General features: G+C 40.8%; 1 protein-coding gene across 2 annotated transcripts in view; it reads left to right on the top strand.

Annotated features, from left to right (window-relative positions):
• The window catches only part of RFX8 (regulatory factor X8), a 1,087,262-nt gene that overhangs the window by 429,667 nt on the left and 644,526 nt on the right, over window positions 1–13,069 (top strand). For both annotated transcript variants that reach the window (XM_069636724.1, XM_069636725.1), the window contains exon 4: window positions 885–971. In XM_069636724.1, the coding sequence (XP_069492825.1) occupies window positions 885–971 (87 nt within the window). The remainder of the gene's footprint in view (window positions 1–884; window positions 972–13,069) is intronic.

Here is a 13,069-nt window from a genome sequence, read left to right as displayed (position 1 = left end):
GTGGGGGGACCAAGAAAAGATGAGGGGGGCATATGGTGAGGGACTGTGATCTTTTTATTTTCAACATGTTTTGGCTTATCAGGGGGATTGTTGCAAGATTTCTGCGGTAACGTTGCAAAATGCGATTGGTAATGTAACTGTCACATAACTGAAAAGTGACGGGGTAATGGGAGAGGGTCAGGAGGAAAAAAGCAATTGCGGGGTGTGGGGGGACCAGTAAAAGAGGAGGAGATACATGGTGAATGTCTGTGAGGACAGGGAAGACTTTTGTTTTCAACCCTTTTTCCATTATCAAAGGAATTGGCACAGCGCTATGCTAACGCAGGGATTAGAAATGATTTCTGGGAAATTAAAGCAGGAATAGGGAATGGAAAAAATATATTTCACATCTGCAGAGATCACATCTACTACACATCTACTAGGCAGGAGGCAATGGGTCTTTGGGAAATACTTGTTGGTGCAACATATACTGTTCGGCTATGGGCACTGGCCCCAGAAGAAACTATAGTATAACAAAACCTTTGAAATTCAGTGAAAACTCTTTATTTAAGAGAGAGTTTAGGTGATCAGATTCAACACATCAAAACCCTTGAAATTCAGCACACGTGGGAAGTGATGACCAGTTTAACTCGGCATCCCTGCATTGCAAAGCCCATGAATATTTAAATAATATAACAAGGGATTTAGAATGGCATACAAAATTACATCTTGTGGGACATCTATAGAGGGATGCTTAGTTAAGATTGTCATCACTTCCCACATTCTCTGGGACGTGCTTGAGTATTAAGACATCATTTGAAGCAGTAAAGAAAGACCTTGACACATAAAACAAAAACCACTAAAAATGCTCTACAATTACATTGTTCTTTTCTTTGCCTACTTAGGTATCATTATGATGGAATTCAAATCAAGAAAAACTCAAATTTCTTTGCACGGTACTGCTCGCTCTTGGAAGAAAAAAAGTATTGCAGGTTAGGTTTCAAATTTGTGTTTTTCATGGTTCATTTTTCCTTTAGACATGCACTAATTTCTTTGTGCACTGCTGATATAACCATTGAAACTAGACTATTCACATAATATCACCAGATTCCTACAATTCAGTTGCAATCATAGTGCCATCCATCTTGTAAACCGCAGCCTCTAAGAGATTGAAGGCCGAGTTAAATGAAAGATATTTTGTATATTCCTAAAAAATGTATATCTTTTGGTAAAATATTAGCCAACAATGCTAAAGTTGTCTTGTTGCATCTCCTCTTCCGCCCTGAAAAGCTCTCTACAAATCCACACAGCCAGCTGTTTTGTCATTTACAATTGTTCATTGGATTTTACATTTATAGTTATGAATTCCACAATGAACTGGCCAACCTCAAAGAACATGCTAGCTGATGTGCCAGTCATCACATGGCTTATATGACATGACCTGTTAGCCTCTGCTGGCTAATTGAATACGCTAACATTTTACATTATCAGTAGAGGCACAAAACCTGCAGCGTATGCAACCTGCTATGGAAGTCCATAAATACTGTTGTTCTATATACCATCCAGTATGAAATCATCAATAATGTTAGATCTCCTTTTTAGGGCTCATACTTAAGCCTGCGGTCTTCCACGCATGACTCCTGTATGCTCCAGAAAAGCACCCACAAAACCTCCACATTGGGGGTCCAGTTGGAATTCCAGAGGGCTAATCAGTGTTCCCTAGTTCTGTGATCCCACTGTGTGCCTGGATTGATAGTAACATGAGGTAACACTGGCTGAGGGCATTGAAACTCAAAGGATTGTTGTATAGCTGAGGCCGTTGCCTGGATCCGAATCAGGTGCAAAGAGTTGTGGGGAAGCTGATGATGAAGTGGGTGTTAAGATGGATTTCTGAACTCTGACCTGGTGGGCAGACGTTCAGAAGGCCAGCCTAGTTCCTTGCTCCTAGATGTTTGCCATCCCTTTTTATATCTTCTCATACACAGAGGCACCTAGCGAAGCGTCCTTCCTCAATTGCTAAGGAAATTCTCCCTAGGCAGCGTGACACATTTTCATCGGGTAGGGAAACTAGAGATTTTTTTCAAAATGTCAAGAGCTCACGTACATGGATTCTGCATGAAAGTCAGGTCTGCTAATCATTTTCATTTTCATAGTGCACTTTGGGCCTCACTACAAGTATGGCGCTAATCCGATGGTAAATTTGGGGGAATACCAACAAGCCGAATTACTGTTGCTGCCACTTGTTCCGGCTGAATTACTGCCAGATCACAAGTGGTGGTATGGTGGTGTTAGTCCCCAACCCATGAGGATTTTGGTGGAATTTCCACTGGTGGTGATTCCGCCAGCCGTATTTCCATCTATTTGGCAATTTTTGACACTAAAGTGGCAAAATTACCTCCAGCATTTTGCTGGAGGTATTTTCTCTGCCTCACCACCAAAGTTATAGTACTTCAATACAGTAATGCGGCGGTAACTAAGTTACCGCCGCATTGCTGCCATCTTTTCCTGCACCACTGTACTTGTAATGAGGCCCTCAGTGGAGTTAGTAGTTTCTACCCAGAAAGGCATGATGTCAGCCTACAGGGTGAGTAACTGCATCACTAACATCCATGTATAAGACATACATGCACCCTTTCTGCTGTGAAACATTTGTTCGGCATGCTAGTAGCTATTAGGCCAAATAGTTACCTAACATGGAAGCATTCACAGCAGACAAAACTGTGTAACAGTCTCACATGTTAAGTTTCTCTTTTTGAAGCTCTTTGACACTAAGGAAAAAACCTCATATGTATGCAGATGTTTATTGACAAACTTACCATTTCAATGTGGTGTTGTAAGACAAGAGATAGCATGATTTGTTTTTTAAACAGACTGTTAAAACTAAAATCACTACAGAAGCAATGGAACTGCATTTTTAAAAGTGCAGCACAACTGTTTTTGTTAATTTACAGTAACGTACTGTTTTTGTTTGGCATATCTACTAGAGATGTCCTTGCCACCTCATACTTGGAGGGTACCTTTCAAGGAAGCTTGCGTCCATAGGATGTTCTGTAGTATGTATAGAAACAAAACCATGACCAATTGAGCATTTACCTTTTTTTGGAGCTATGGAAAGGCAAATGAAAATCTCTTTTTCATGGTAATTGTGATGAATCTTTGGATATCATCAATTATCCCCGAGTCAGAGCCCCTTCCCATGCCATGGATGTGAGACCTCTACCCGATAGTCCCTTTGAGGGTGGTGCTCAGTGGTAGGATCTCCTGGGGAGAAACTCCCCCCTCTAGGGACAAGGATGAACATCCTAGGGAGACGCATTATACCAACCCTCACCCACCACCCTATACACCTCCCCATCTTGTAAATACCAGTTCTGCACCAATCCAACCCTTGTATTTATGTAGATCCAGAGACTTGACTTCTTCTGAGACAAGGAATAACATGGACTACCCAAGGGAGAGTAATAATAGAAGTACTGGGACGAGGAGGGTGCACATAGGAATTACGATTGAAAGGCCAAAAACATAGAAAAGGACTTAGTATATTATGCCAACCAGCCAATATAAAAACTGCTGAAGGTCTCCATGAAGAGAGCCAGCCAACCAGCAGGAGAGGCGGTCCGGCATGAGAGGTTGAACAAGAGGATGCCAAGGAAGCCGCAAGCAGCTGGCTCTCTAAGTCAGGAGACTGGAGAGGGGAACCCTGACCCAGTGGTCTGGAACCACTCTGGGGCAGAGCCGGAGGCTGAAGGGCGATAGTGTGACCCAAAGCTGGTGGATCAAGTGTACAGAGAAGAACACTGTGGCCGCCAACAATATCCTGCAGCAAGGCTGTGCAGGATCACCCAGAGCAAACACGAGCAGCGCAAATCAAGACCTGCTGCGCCGCAGAAATCGAGTGAAGAGCTCCCAAGAAACAGATTACAGGAGAAAGGAAGTCTGAATGGGGACTGGGTGTTAGAGCCATAGTCAAGAGTGAGAAAGAGTGCATCAGGAATCATCTTCCTCGCCACAGTGGTTGTTCGCAGACCACTATTGAGAATAAGAGTGAGAAAGAGTGTATCAGGAATCATCTTCCTCTGCACAGTGGTTGGTCGCAAATCACTATTGAGAATAAGAGGGCTCGGAAGTCATCTTCATCGGCACATTGGTTGGTCACGAACCACTCCTAAGGTAAATAGGGAAAGAAATCATATTGGAAGTTGTTTTCTTCGTGGCTGTACCTGGCAGGAGAGTGAACCAGGTCTGGCAAAAACAAACCATTTAGAAGTATCGATCTGAGACCTGCACCCACAAGAAAAGAAGAATAGGACAACTATGGCACACCCTAGTAAGGAAAAATATTTGGAAATGGTAAGAGTCAACTTGGATACTGGGTGTTTGGAAAATTTGCTAATCAAGTATGAGGTTCAGAGGAGAGAGGGGCAACCTTGACACCTTGGTTGCACAATACAATGAAGAGAATATAAGTTCCCAAGCCAGGAACTTACGTCCCCTGCACACTATCTAATATCTGGGATACCAGACCAACAATTAAATGTATCTAACCAGTAATGTTTCTTAATAAATTCAAGAAGATCTGTAAATGGTAATACATAGAAAAAGGTAATTTGTTCAAAAAAATGACTTTGAATCAGATAAGGTTACAAGAACCATTCTTCATTGTTTATTCTTGATGTTGAAGCTGTGGGAGGCCCAACGCGTTTCGAGTGGTACAACACTCTTCATCAGGGGCAATAACAAAGGTTTCTAGGGAAAAATTATATATAATATGTACATTAGGAATTGTAGTTACACCAACAACGTTTGTTCAACAACATTTTTAAATAACTCATTTTAGATCAGGATATGTATCACAATAACCCATGACATACAAGGATTACATATGTGGCAGAACGTTTGACATTTTAAATGTACAGAGTATACACTAACCCACAAGAGGACAACCTGTCCCTCATTAATATGTATAGGAACTGATGGTAAATTCACTAGGTTAATAGTATCTTCTCTGCTGTGATCGAATGAGGAAATATATAGAAAAAATATATACTGATAGTGAATTCATTGAAGTTCTAATATGACAAGGTAAGAAACTGTGCAACTATTTAAAGAGTCTAACCTTGTGTTTTTATTATGAAGGAGGTTCTTCAAGAGAACGGGGGTGGTCTGGGACGGGAATCCCAGGCCTTCATCTAAACAAGACAGCGGGTCTTTGAGGGTAAGTCCTTATCTGTAGAAATAGAATAGACATCAAAGACGTCTATTTAGACCGTTGTGAGTGACATAGTGAGGATAGAATAAGTTAAGACAGTAATGAGTCACTTACAGCGGTATCGCGGTTGATCAGTATCAAGGTAGCTGAGGGGAAGTGGTAGTCAACAACCGCAAGTGGTCTGGAGGTTACTCAGGACTGGAGCACTGAGAAAAAGTGGACTGAAAAACGAAGGTAGAGTCTCAGTAATGGACAAAGGAAGTGAACAGGGTGTTCGAAAGCTTTGTTCTGAAAAAGAATCCTGGGTTGAGCCAGTATGGGAAGCCTAACATTCTTACCTAGTGTGTGTCAGTGTGGCACACATGGAGACCAGCTGCCGAAGGGTTGCTCGACTCCATGTCAAGTGCCGCCACTGTTTATAAAGTAATTAGTAGTGTGACGTAATCACGCGCTTGCGTGTGGTACGTCATACTGTGCGCTGAGCTCCAGGCTCAGATGGATGAAAATTTAGACAAAATGGAATCTAATTAGCCTCCTACGGAAAGATGCTCGACAGGGGCAGGTAGGGCTATAAGAGCTTAATCAGTCGAGTGAAAAAAGAAAAACGGACCGCTGCGTGTTTACAATGGGACGTCATCACGCAAACGCATGAATGACGCCACATGTAAACAAACCTAGTGTCGGGGTGAAGGAAATATAACAATATGACCTCTAGGGGAATGTCCAATATGTGCATAACCCTTGATGGTTGGAACTAATATCATTCATGTGAAGGTAAGAGATCATGGTGACTAAGCATATAAAAATCATGTGGAACAACATCCACGCATTTAAAGTGTCATGAATAGTGTAGAACTAGAAAAGTGAGATGTTCTAGGCACGACCTGGGGGCTGAAGGACCATAGGAGGGCCACGGAACTTATTATGGCCATTACGACTGCCTGACTGGAAACAATTGATGGATGTTGATTATACATCGACCTATGTATACTATAGGGGTCAGAAGACAAAATAAAATGGCGGACTGTGATTTATTCTGATTATAGTCCTGCATGTGAGAGCTGAGTTTTAGGGTCCAAAGTGGTTGAAGACCTTTTCAATAGTTGTAGTAAATTCCGTCCTCTTTTGTATGCTAGCATTGGGGGGGCTGGAAAGAGACGGTCTCAACCGTCTCAACCGTCTCTTTCCAGCCCCCCCAATGCTAGCATACAAAAGAGGACGGAATTTCAGAGACATGCTAATCAAAGCTGAAAGACCTAAAATATCTACTCAAAGGACATTGACGCAGTCAAGAAATGGCACTTTTCCGTGCCTAAATTGTCAGCACTGCTCGAACATCATCAAAGGCAATCACATCAGACATCCGAACAATGGTAAAAAGATTTTCCTAAAAAACTTTGCAACCTGTGAGTCCAAAAATGTCATCTACACCATTAGATGCCCTTGTGGGAAATATTATGTGGGGAAAACCAGTAGAAAAGCCAAAGAAAGATGGACTGAACATAAGTCCCAGATTCGAACAAAAAATGTGAAGTCACCTGTATTCCGGCACTTTAGAGACAATAAGCATAACATCTCGCAAATGAGATTTGCAATACTGGAAGTATTACACCCCCCCCAACGAGGAGGTGACCTACCCAAACTTTTGGCACAAAAAGAATTGTACTGGATTCATAGACTAGATGCAATGACCCCACTCGGTCTAAATGAAGACTACTATTTAGGTCCATTCATTTAAAGAATACCTTCGTTATATTTTCTCTTTCCGTTCATCTTCATTAATGTCCCTTTAAAAACACTTGATAGGATTGTTGGTCAGAATTATCATAACCACATTATAAGACTGTGAACCAATACTTGGACAGTTGGATAGAAATGTAAAAATGTTTTCAAAGTTTATACATATCCAGTCATTCCGTTGACTCTATCTAGGAAATGTACAATCAGTACAATTGATACTCCCTTCACTAGACTGTGAACCAGACGTGTGGGCAGAATGGCATTGGTTGGTTGCATAACAAGAATGTACCTAACCTTTAATATCAACTATGTTTACTACTACAACTATTGAAAAGGTCTTCAACCACTTTGGACCCTAAAACTCAGATCTCACATGCAGGACTATAATCAGAATAAATCACAGTCCGCCATTTTATTTTGTCTTCTGACCCCTATAGTATACATAGGTCGATGTATAATCAACATCCATCAATTGTTTCCAGTCAGGCAGTCGTAATGGCCATAATAAGTTCCGTGGCCCTCCTATGGTCCTTCAGCCCCCAGGTCGTGCCTAGAACATCTCACTTTTCTAGTTCTACACTATTCATGACACTTTAAATGCGTGGATGTTGTTCCACATGATTTTTATATGCTTAGTCACCATGATCTCTTACCTTCACATGAATGATATTAGTTCCAACCATCAAGGGTTATGCACATATTGGACATTCCCCTAGAGGTCATATTGTTATATTTCCTTCACCCCGACACTAGGTTTGTTTACATGTGGCGTTATTCGCGCGTTTGCGTGATGACGTCACATTGTAAACACGCAGCGGTCCGTTTTTCTTTTTTCACTCGACTGATTAAGCTCTTATAGCCCTACCTGCCCCTGTCGAGCATCTTTCCATAGGAGGCTAATTAGATTCCATTTTGTCTAAATTTTCATCCATCTGAGCCTGGAGCTCAGCGCACAGTATGACGTACCACACGCAAGCGCGTGATTACGTCACACTACTAATTACTTTATAAACAGTGGCGGCACTTGACATGGAGTCGAGCAACCCTTCGGCAGCTGGTCTCCATGTGTGCCACACTGACACACACTAGGTAAGAATGTTAGGCTTCCCATACTGGCTCAACCCAGGATTCTTTTTCAGAACAAAGCTTTCGAACACCCTGTTCACTTCCTTTGTCCATTACTGAGACTCTACCTTTGTTTTTCAGTCCACTTTTTCTCAGTGCTCCAGTCCTGAGTAACCTCCAGACCACTTGCGGTTGTTGACTACCACTTCCCCTCAGCTACCTTGATACTGATCAACCGCGATACCGCTGTAAGTGACTCATTACTGTCTTAACTTATTCTATCCTCACTATGTCACTCACAACGGTCTAAATAGACGTCTTTGATGTCTATTCTATTTCTACAGAGAAGGACTTACCATCAAAGACCCGCTGTCTTGTTTAGATGAAGGCCTGGGATTCCCGTCCCAGACCACCCCCGTTCTCTTGAAGAACCTCCTTCATAATAAAAACACAAGGTTAGACTCTTTAAATAGTTGCAGTTTCTAACCTTGTCATATTAGAACTTCAATGAATTCACTATCAGTATATATTTTTTCTATATATTTCCTCATTCGATCACAGCAGAGAAGATACTATTAACCTAGTGAATTTACCATCAGTTCCTATACATATTAATGAGGGACAGGTTGTCCTCTTGTGGGTTAGTGTATACTCTGTACATTTAAAATGTCAAACGTTCTGCCACATATGTAATCCTTGTATGTCATGGGTTATTGTGATACATATCCTGATCTAAAATGAGTTATTTAGAAATGTTGTTGAACAAACGTTGTTGGTGTAAATAAAATTCCTAATGTACATATTATATATAATTTTTCCCTAGAAACCTTTGTTATTGCCCCTGATGAAGAGTGTTGTACCACTCGAAACGCGTTGGGCCTTCCACAGCTTCAACATCAAGAATAAACAATGAAGAATGGTTCTTGTAACCTTATCTGATTCAAAGTCATTTTTTTGAACAAATTACCTTTTTCTATGTATTACCATTTACAGATCTTCTTGAATTTATTAAGAAACATTACTGGTTAGATACATTTAATTGTTGGTCTGGTATCCCAGATATTAGATAGTGTGCAGGGGACGTAAGTTCCCGGCTTGGGAACTTATATTACCTGCACCCACAAGAAAAGGTTACAAACCCCTTTTCGTATTGCAGTACTTGGCAGAAGAGTACACCAAGTACACCTGGAGAAAGTAGAGCCTGAGAAAGGCCTCAGAAAGGCATTAATTCCCCCTGATGTTGTAAACTGTAAAGAAGAGCTTTTGAAAGGCCAGGGGAAGGGAGTTATTCCTACTGGTGCTGTGAACTGTGAAATAAAATCTAAAGAGCACCAGGGGAAGGAGGCATTCCCTCTGGTGTTGTGTAGTGGAAAGTAAAATTTAACGAGGGCCTGGAGAAGAGAGTAATTCTCCTGGCATCCTAACCTGCGAGGAGGATCAAGACAGGAATCCAGGGGAAAGGAGTCATTCTTCCTGGGATATAAAGTATTGAACTTTGCGACTGTTGGGAGAATCTGCATCCTTTTTTGTTTGTTTGTGAAGTGCTGGAATCAGGGGTATAGAGCCATTCCCCCTACTGGAGACCGTTCACCAGAACTGTGGCACCTAGTCCAGGAGGAGGGAGACATTCTCCTGGACCAACAACTTTGGTACAATAAATCTAGTTTAAGTGTAAGGGACCGAGATAGGGACATTTTGACACAGGACAGTTGTCTCTAAGTTAATAAGACATCCTGACAGACTCATTAGTACTTTAGTTGAGGCAGGGAAACCCCTCTTAGATACAGGGAGAGGTAGGTGTTCTCTTTATTTTCAAATAAAAGTCCATAGCAACCGCTAGGCCACCTGTGTGTCTGTTTCCTCCTTCTGCTCGCTTACATAATCTAAGCATAGCTTCAGTGAACTCGTAGCTGGCTATACAATAGCAGCCGCTTACAGTTTGAAGGCTGAGTTTAATTAAGGATAATATGAATATTGCCAAAAGATAGATATAGAGGTATAAAATTAGTCAATTATCAATCTCAAATTTGGTGCTAAAATACCTATTTAGCTAACTATTGATTTTCTGAGCAGATCAAAGGGATAGCTGCTCAAAGTGTATTCCCACTGGTCTGAACTGTAAAAAGCTGGTACAGCTGCATCCATGAAATGATTTGTGCATCTACTGGGAATCGTGACACCTTATGCACCTGGTGGGGGTGGCTTTACCTGGCAGGGCTGGCCCATGTCCATTTCAAAGTATACTGCTAGGCTGGAAATGGGAAGGCATAGAGGAGACAACCACTAAGGAGTTTCTTTGATCTGTAGCCGATACTGTTTGGGGGAGCAGAGTTGAGAGAAGGCCAGTAACCCAAAGAAAAATAATTCTGCCATTCAATGTTTATCACTTCCTTCTCCACCAAAGAGGAAAAACAGATGAGGTGCCTAATTATTTAAGTTAGCCACCATTGAAATTAATGTGACGTCAAACTTCTCAATATTTTCCAGTCTCTCCTGCTCCACTTCACATGTTCTGACCTTCTGCTCTTTTAGCACCAACGTTACAATTTTATCTGGTAGGAATGATATACCAAGGCATCAAACACTTTTATGGCTAGCCGACCTAACAAAGGTTTGAGATTCCCTGACCTTACAAGATATATGGACATAGCACAAAGTAGTTTTATTTTTGACTGGTTATGTGGCACTTTTCCGAGGAAATGGCAAAGCTACGAACAACATAAACACAATAATAATAGCAGCCAATGTGCAATTAATCAGAACAAACAGAATAAAAACTCTGCATTATTTTTGATGGAAGATATTGCCTCATGTTCTTTACAGTTTAAATTGGAAAAAGGAACCTTATTAGGTTTCCCTAAATGTTCCATGTCTTTCAGAACACACGGTTCAAAAGCCTGGGATCTGCCGACAAGGGAGGCACAATTGTACTTCTCAATAGATCGATTACATCCGAGTGCATGCGACAACTCAGAAATATGACTTGCTATTTATGAACCCACTGAAGAGTTATCTAACATGATTTAAATATGAAGTGATCTTTGTCAGGATTTCAAGTAAAAAAGCTGCTTTTCTCACACAATCATCTTCTAGAACAGCTATTTTTTATAAGCTTCCCAGAAATCTCACAAAGTCTCCAGGGAGACCCATAGTATCTGGAATAGACTCTATTCCTGAAGCCTTATCTACATATGCAGATCCTTTTTTTGAAACCACACATTCCCCAGATAAGGTCCTATGTCAAAGACACTGTACACATCATCAACATGATAAAAGGCATTATTTTTGATGAGTCTAAAAATATAGTTGTTACATGTTATAGTCAATACATGTATATCGTATTTTGCAAGATGATGTTTTGGATATTATTAAACAATATCTAGATCTTCATCATGAGGAATTTAACAGTGAAACATGGGACTTCATTTTATGGTGCATGGAGACCGCTGTCACCAAAAATGTCTTCCAGTTTGACCACTGTCTTTTTCAACAAGTTAGATGTACTGCCATGGAGGTGACTGTTGCCGAGTGTGGGCAATTTATATGTTGGGTCATTTGAAGAAACCTACCTCAATAGCGTTGGAAGTTCATGCTTCAAAAATATGTTTTTGTAGAAGCGTTACATTGATGATGTGTTGCTCGTTTGGGAGGGTTGTATTACATGTGCATATGATTTTATCAGATGACCCCACGCAAAGAACTAAGTACTTAAATTCACTAGCTATTTTGATCAAAAATGTGTCACATTTTTAGTTGTTGTCTTCTGTGCTAAAAATGTTTGCATGAAAGTGGCACCTTATTAAAAACCGAAAAGACATTATTTGCATGTAACCTATCAAACTTTTCATCTGCACTATTTGAAAGATAACTTGTTGTATGGACCATTACTTAGACGCAGAGAATTTACTTACTACGAAGAACATGCCACGTCTTTGATGAATGAACTAAGTTATAGACAGTACCCCAAAGAAATTGGCTAAGACATTTTTCAAACATGTTGCTAATAACCACAGAGAGACACTACTTAAACACTCTAGAAGAATGACTGCCTCTGAGTGTGTTGTGCGTGTTAACACATACTATACTCTTTAAAATAAACTCGCTATTCTGAAGCATTTTGTGGAATGGTTCCTCTAAGATACCAAAACCATTATTTGCTTTTAAGTGTAGCTTTAATTTTAGGGATCTCCTGGTACACACTGACCTGTCAATCAAAAAGATAAAAGTCCTCTAACCATTGCTCAAATTTGGGGAATGCCACGCCACTATGGACATTATTCGTTTGGTAGTTGCGTTGAATTTAACCAGACTAAAGTGAGTAAAGAACTAGAGATTGGTCTTCCCTCTATATGGAAACAAGTACACTTAACTAACTGTAATAGTAGTCAAGTTATATATTTTATTACTTGTCCTTGTGTTCTTTGATATATTGAAATGATAATGAGAAAAATATGTATACGTATTGGCGAAAATCAAAGCTGCATCAGAAACAAGAACATGACTGCACCCCTGGGACAACACGGTATCACTCGTTTTCGTCGAAAAACAAATGCTGATTGCACAATTACTGCGCATTCAGCAGTAACAAAAATGTCAAATACCATTATACCGTACAAGCGGAGCGGGGGTTGCAGTGTCTCCCCTGCTCCACCTTGTACAGTATAATAGGGTTGAGGGCTACAGGGGTGTCCGCCGTTTCCATTGGAATGATTACAGCTGTAACAACACTTTTTTTAAAAAAGAAATAAAAAAGGACCCTGTGCCGGAAATTCCTACTCACTTTAGGGATAGGAAACTAACATCGCAGGCGGAATGACGAGGCTCCAGAGAGAAGGTAGGTACGATGAAGAAAAAGTAAGTGTGATATGGTGGGTTGCGGGTACGGAGAATGCGGTACAGTGTGATCGATGTGATCCCTGCACGCCTCCATTTCGGATTCAGCATTTTCATATTCGAAATAACGGCGGCGCAGTGATCATGTAGATCTGTATAACACTTACAAGCAGGCATTGTGATACTGATTAATTCTGGTCTGGTCGCCTCAGTTAATTGAGTTCAAAATGGGAAAAGAAGATT

Source organism: Ambystoma mexicanum, chromosome 7p (genome assembly GCF_040938575.1).
Source record: "Ambystoma mexicanum isolate Mex_15411 chromosome 7p, UKY_AmexF1_1, whole genome shotgun sequence".
NCBI classification, from domain to species: domain Eukaryota; kingdom Metazoa; phylum Chordata; class Amphibia; order Caudata; family Ambystomatidae; genus Ambystoma; species Ambystoma mexicanum.
Note: the sequence above shows the minus strand (reverse complement) of the source record. Positions and strands in the feature narration are given on the sequence as shown.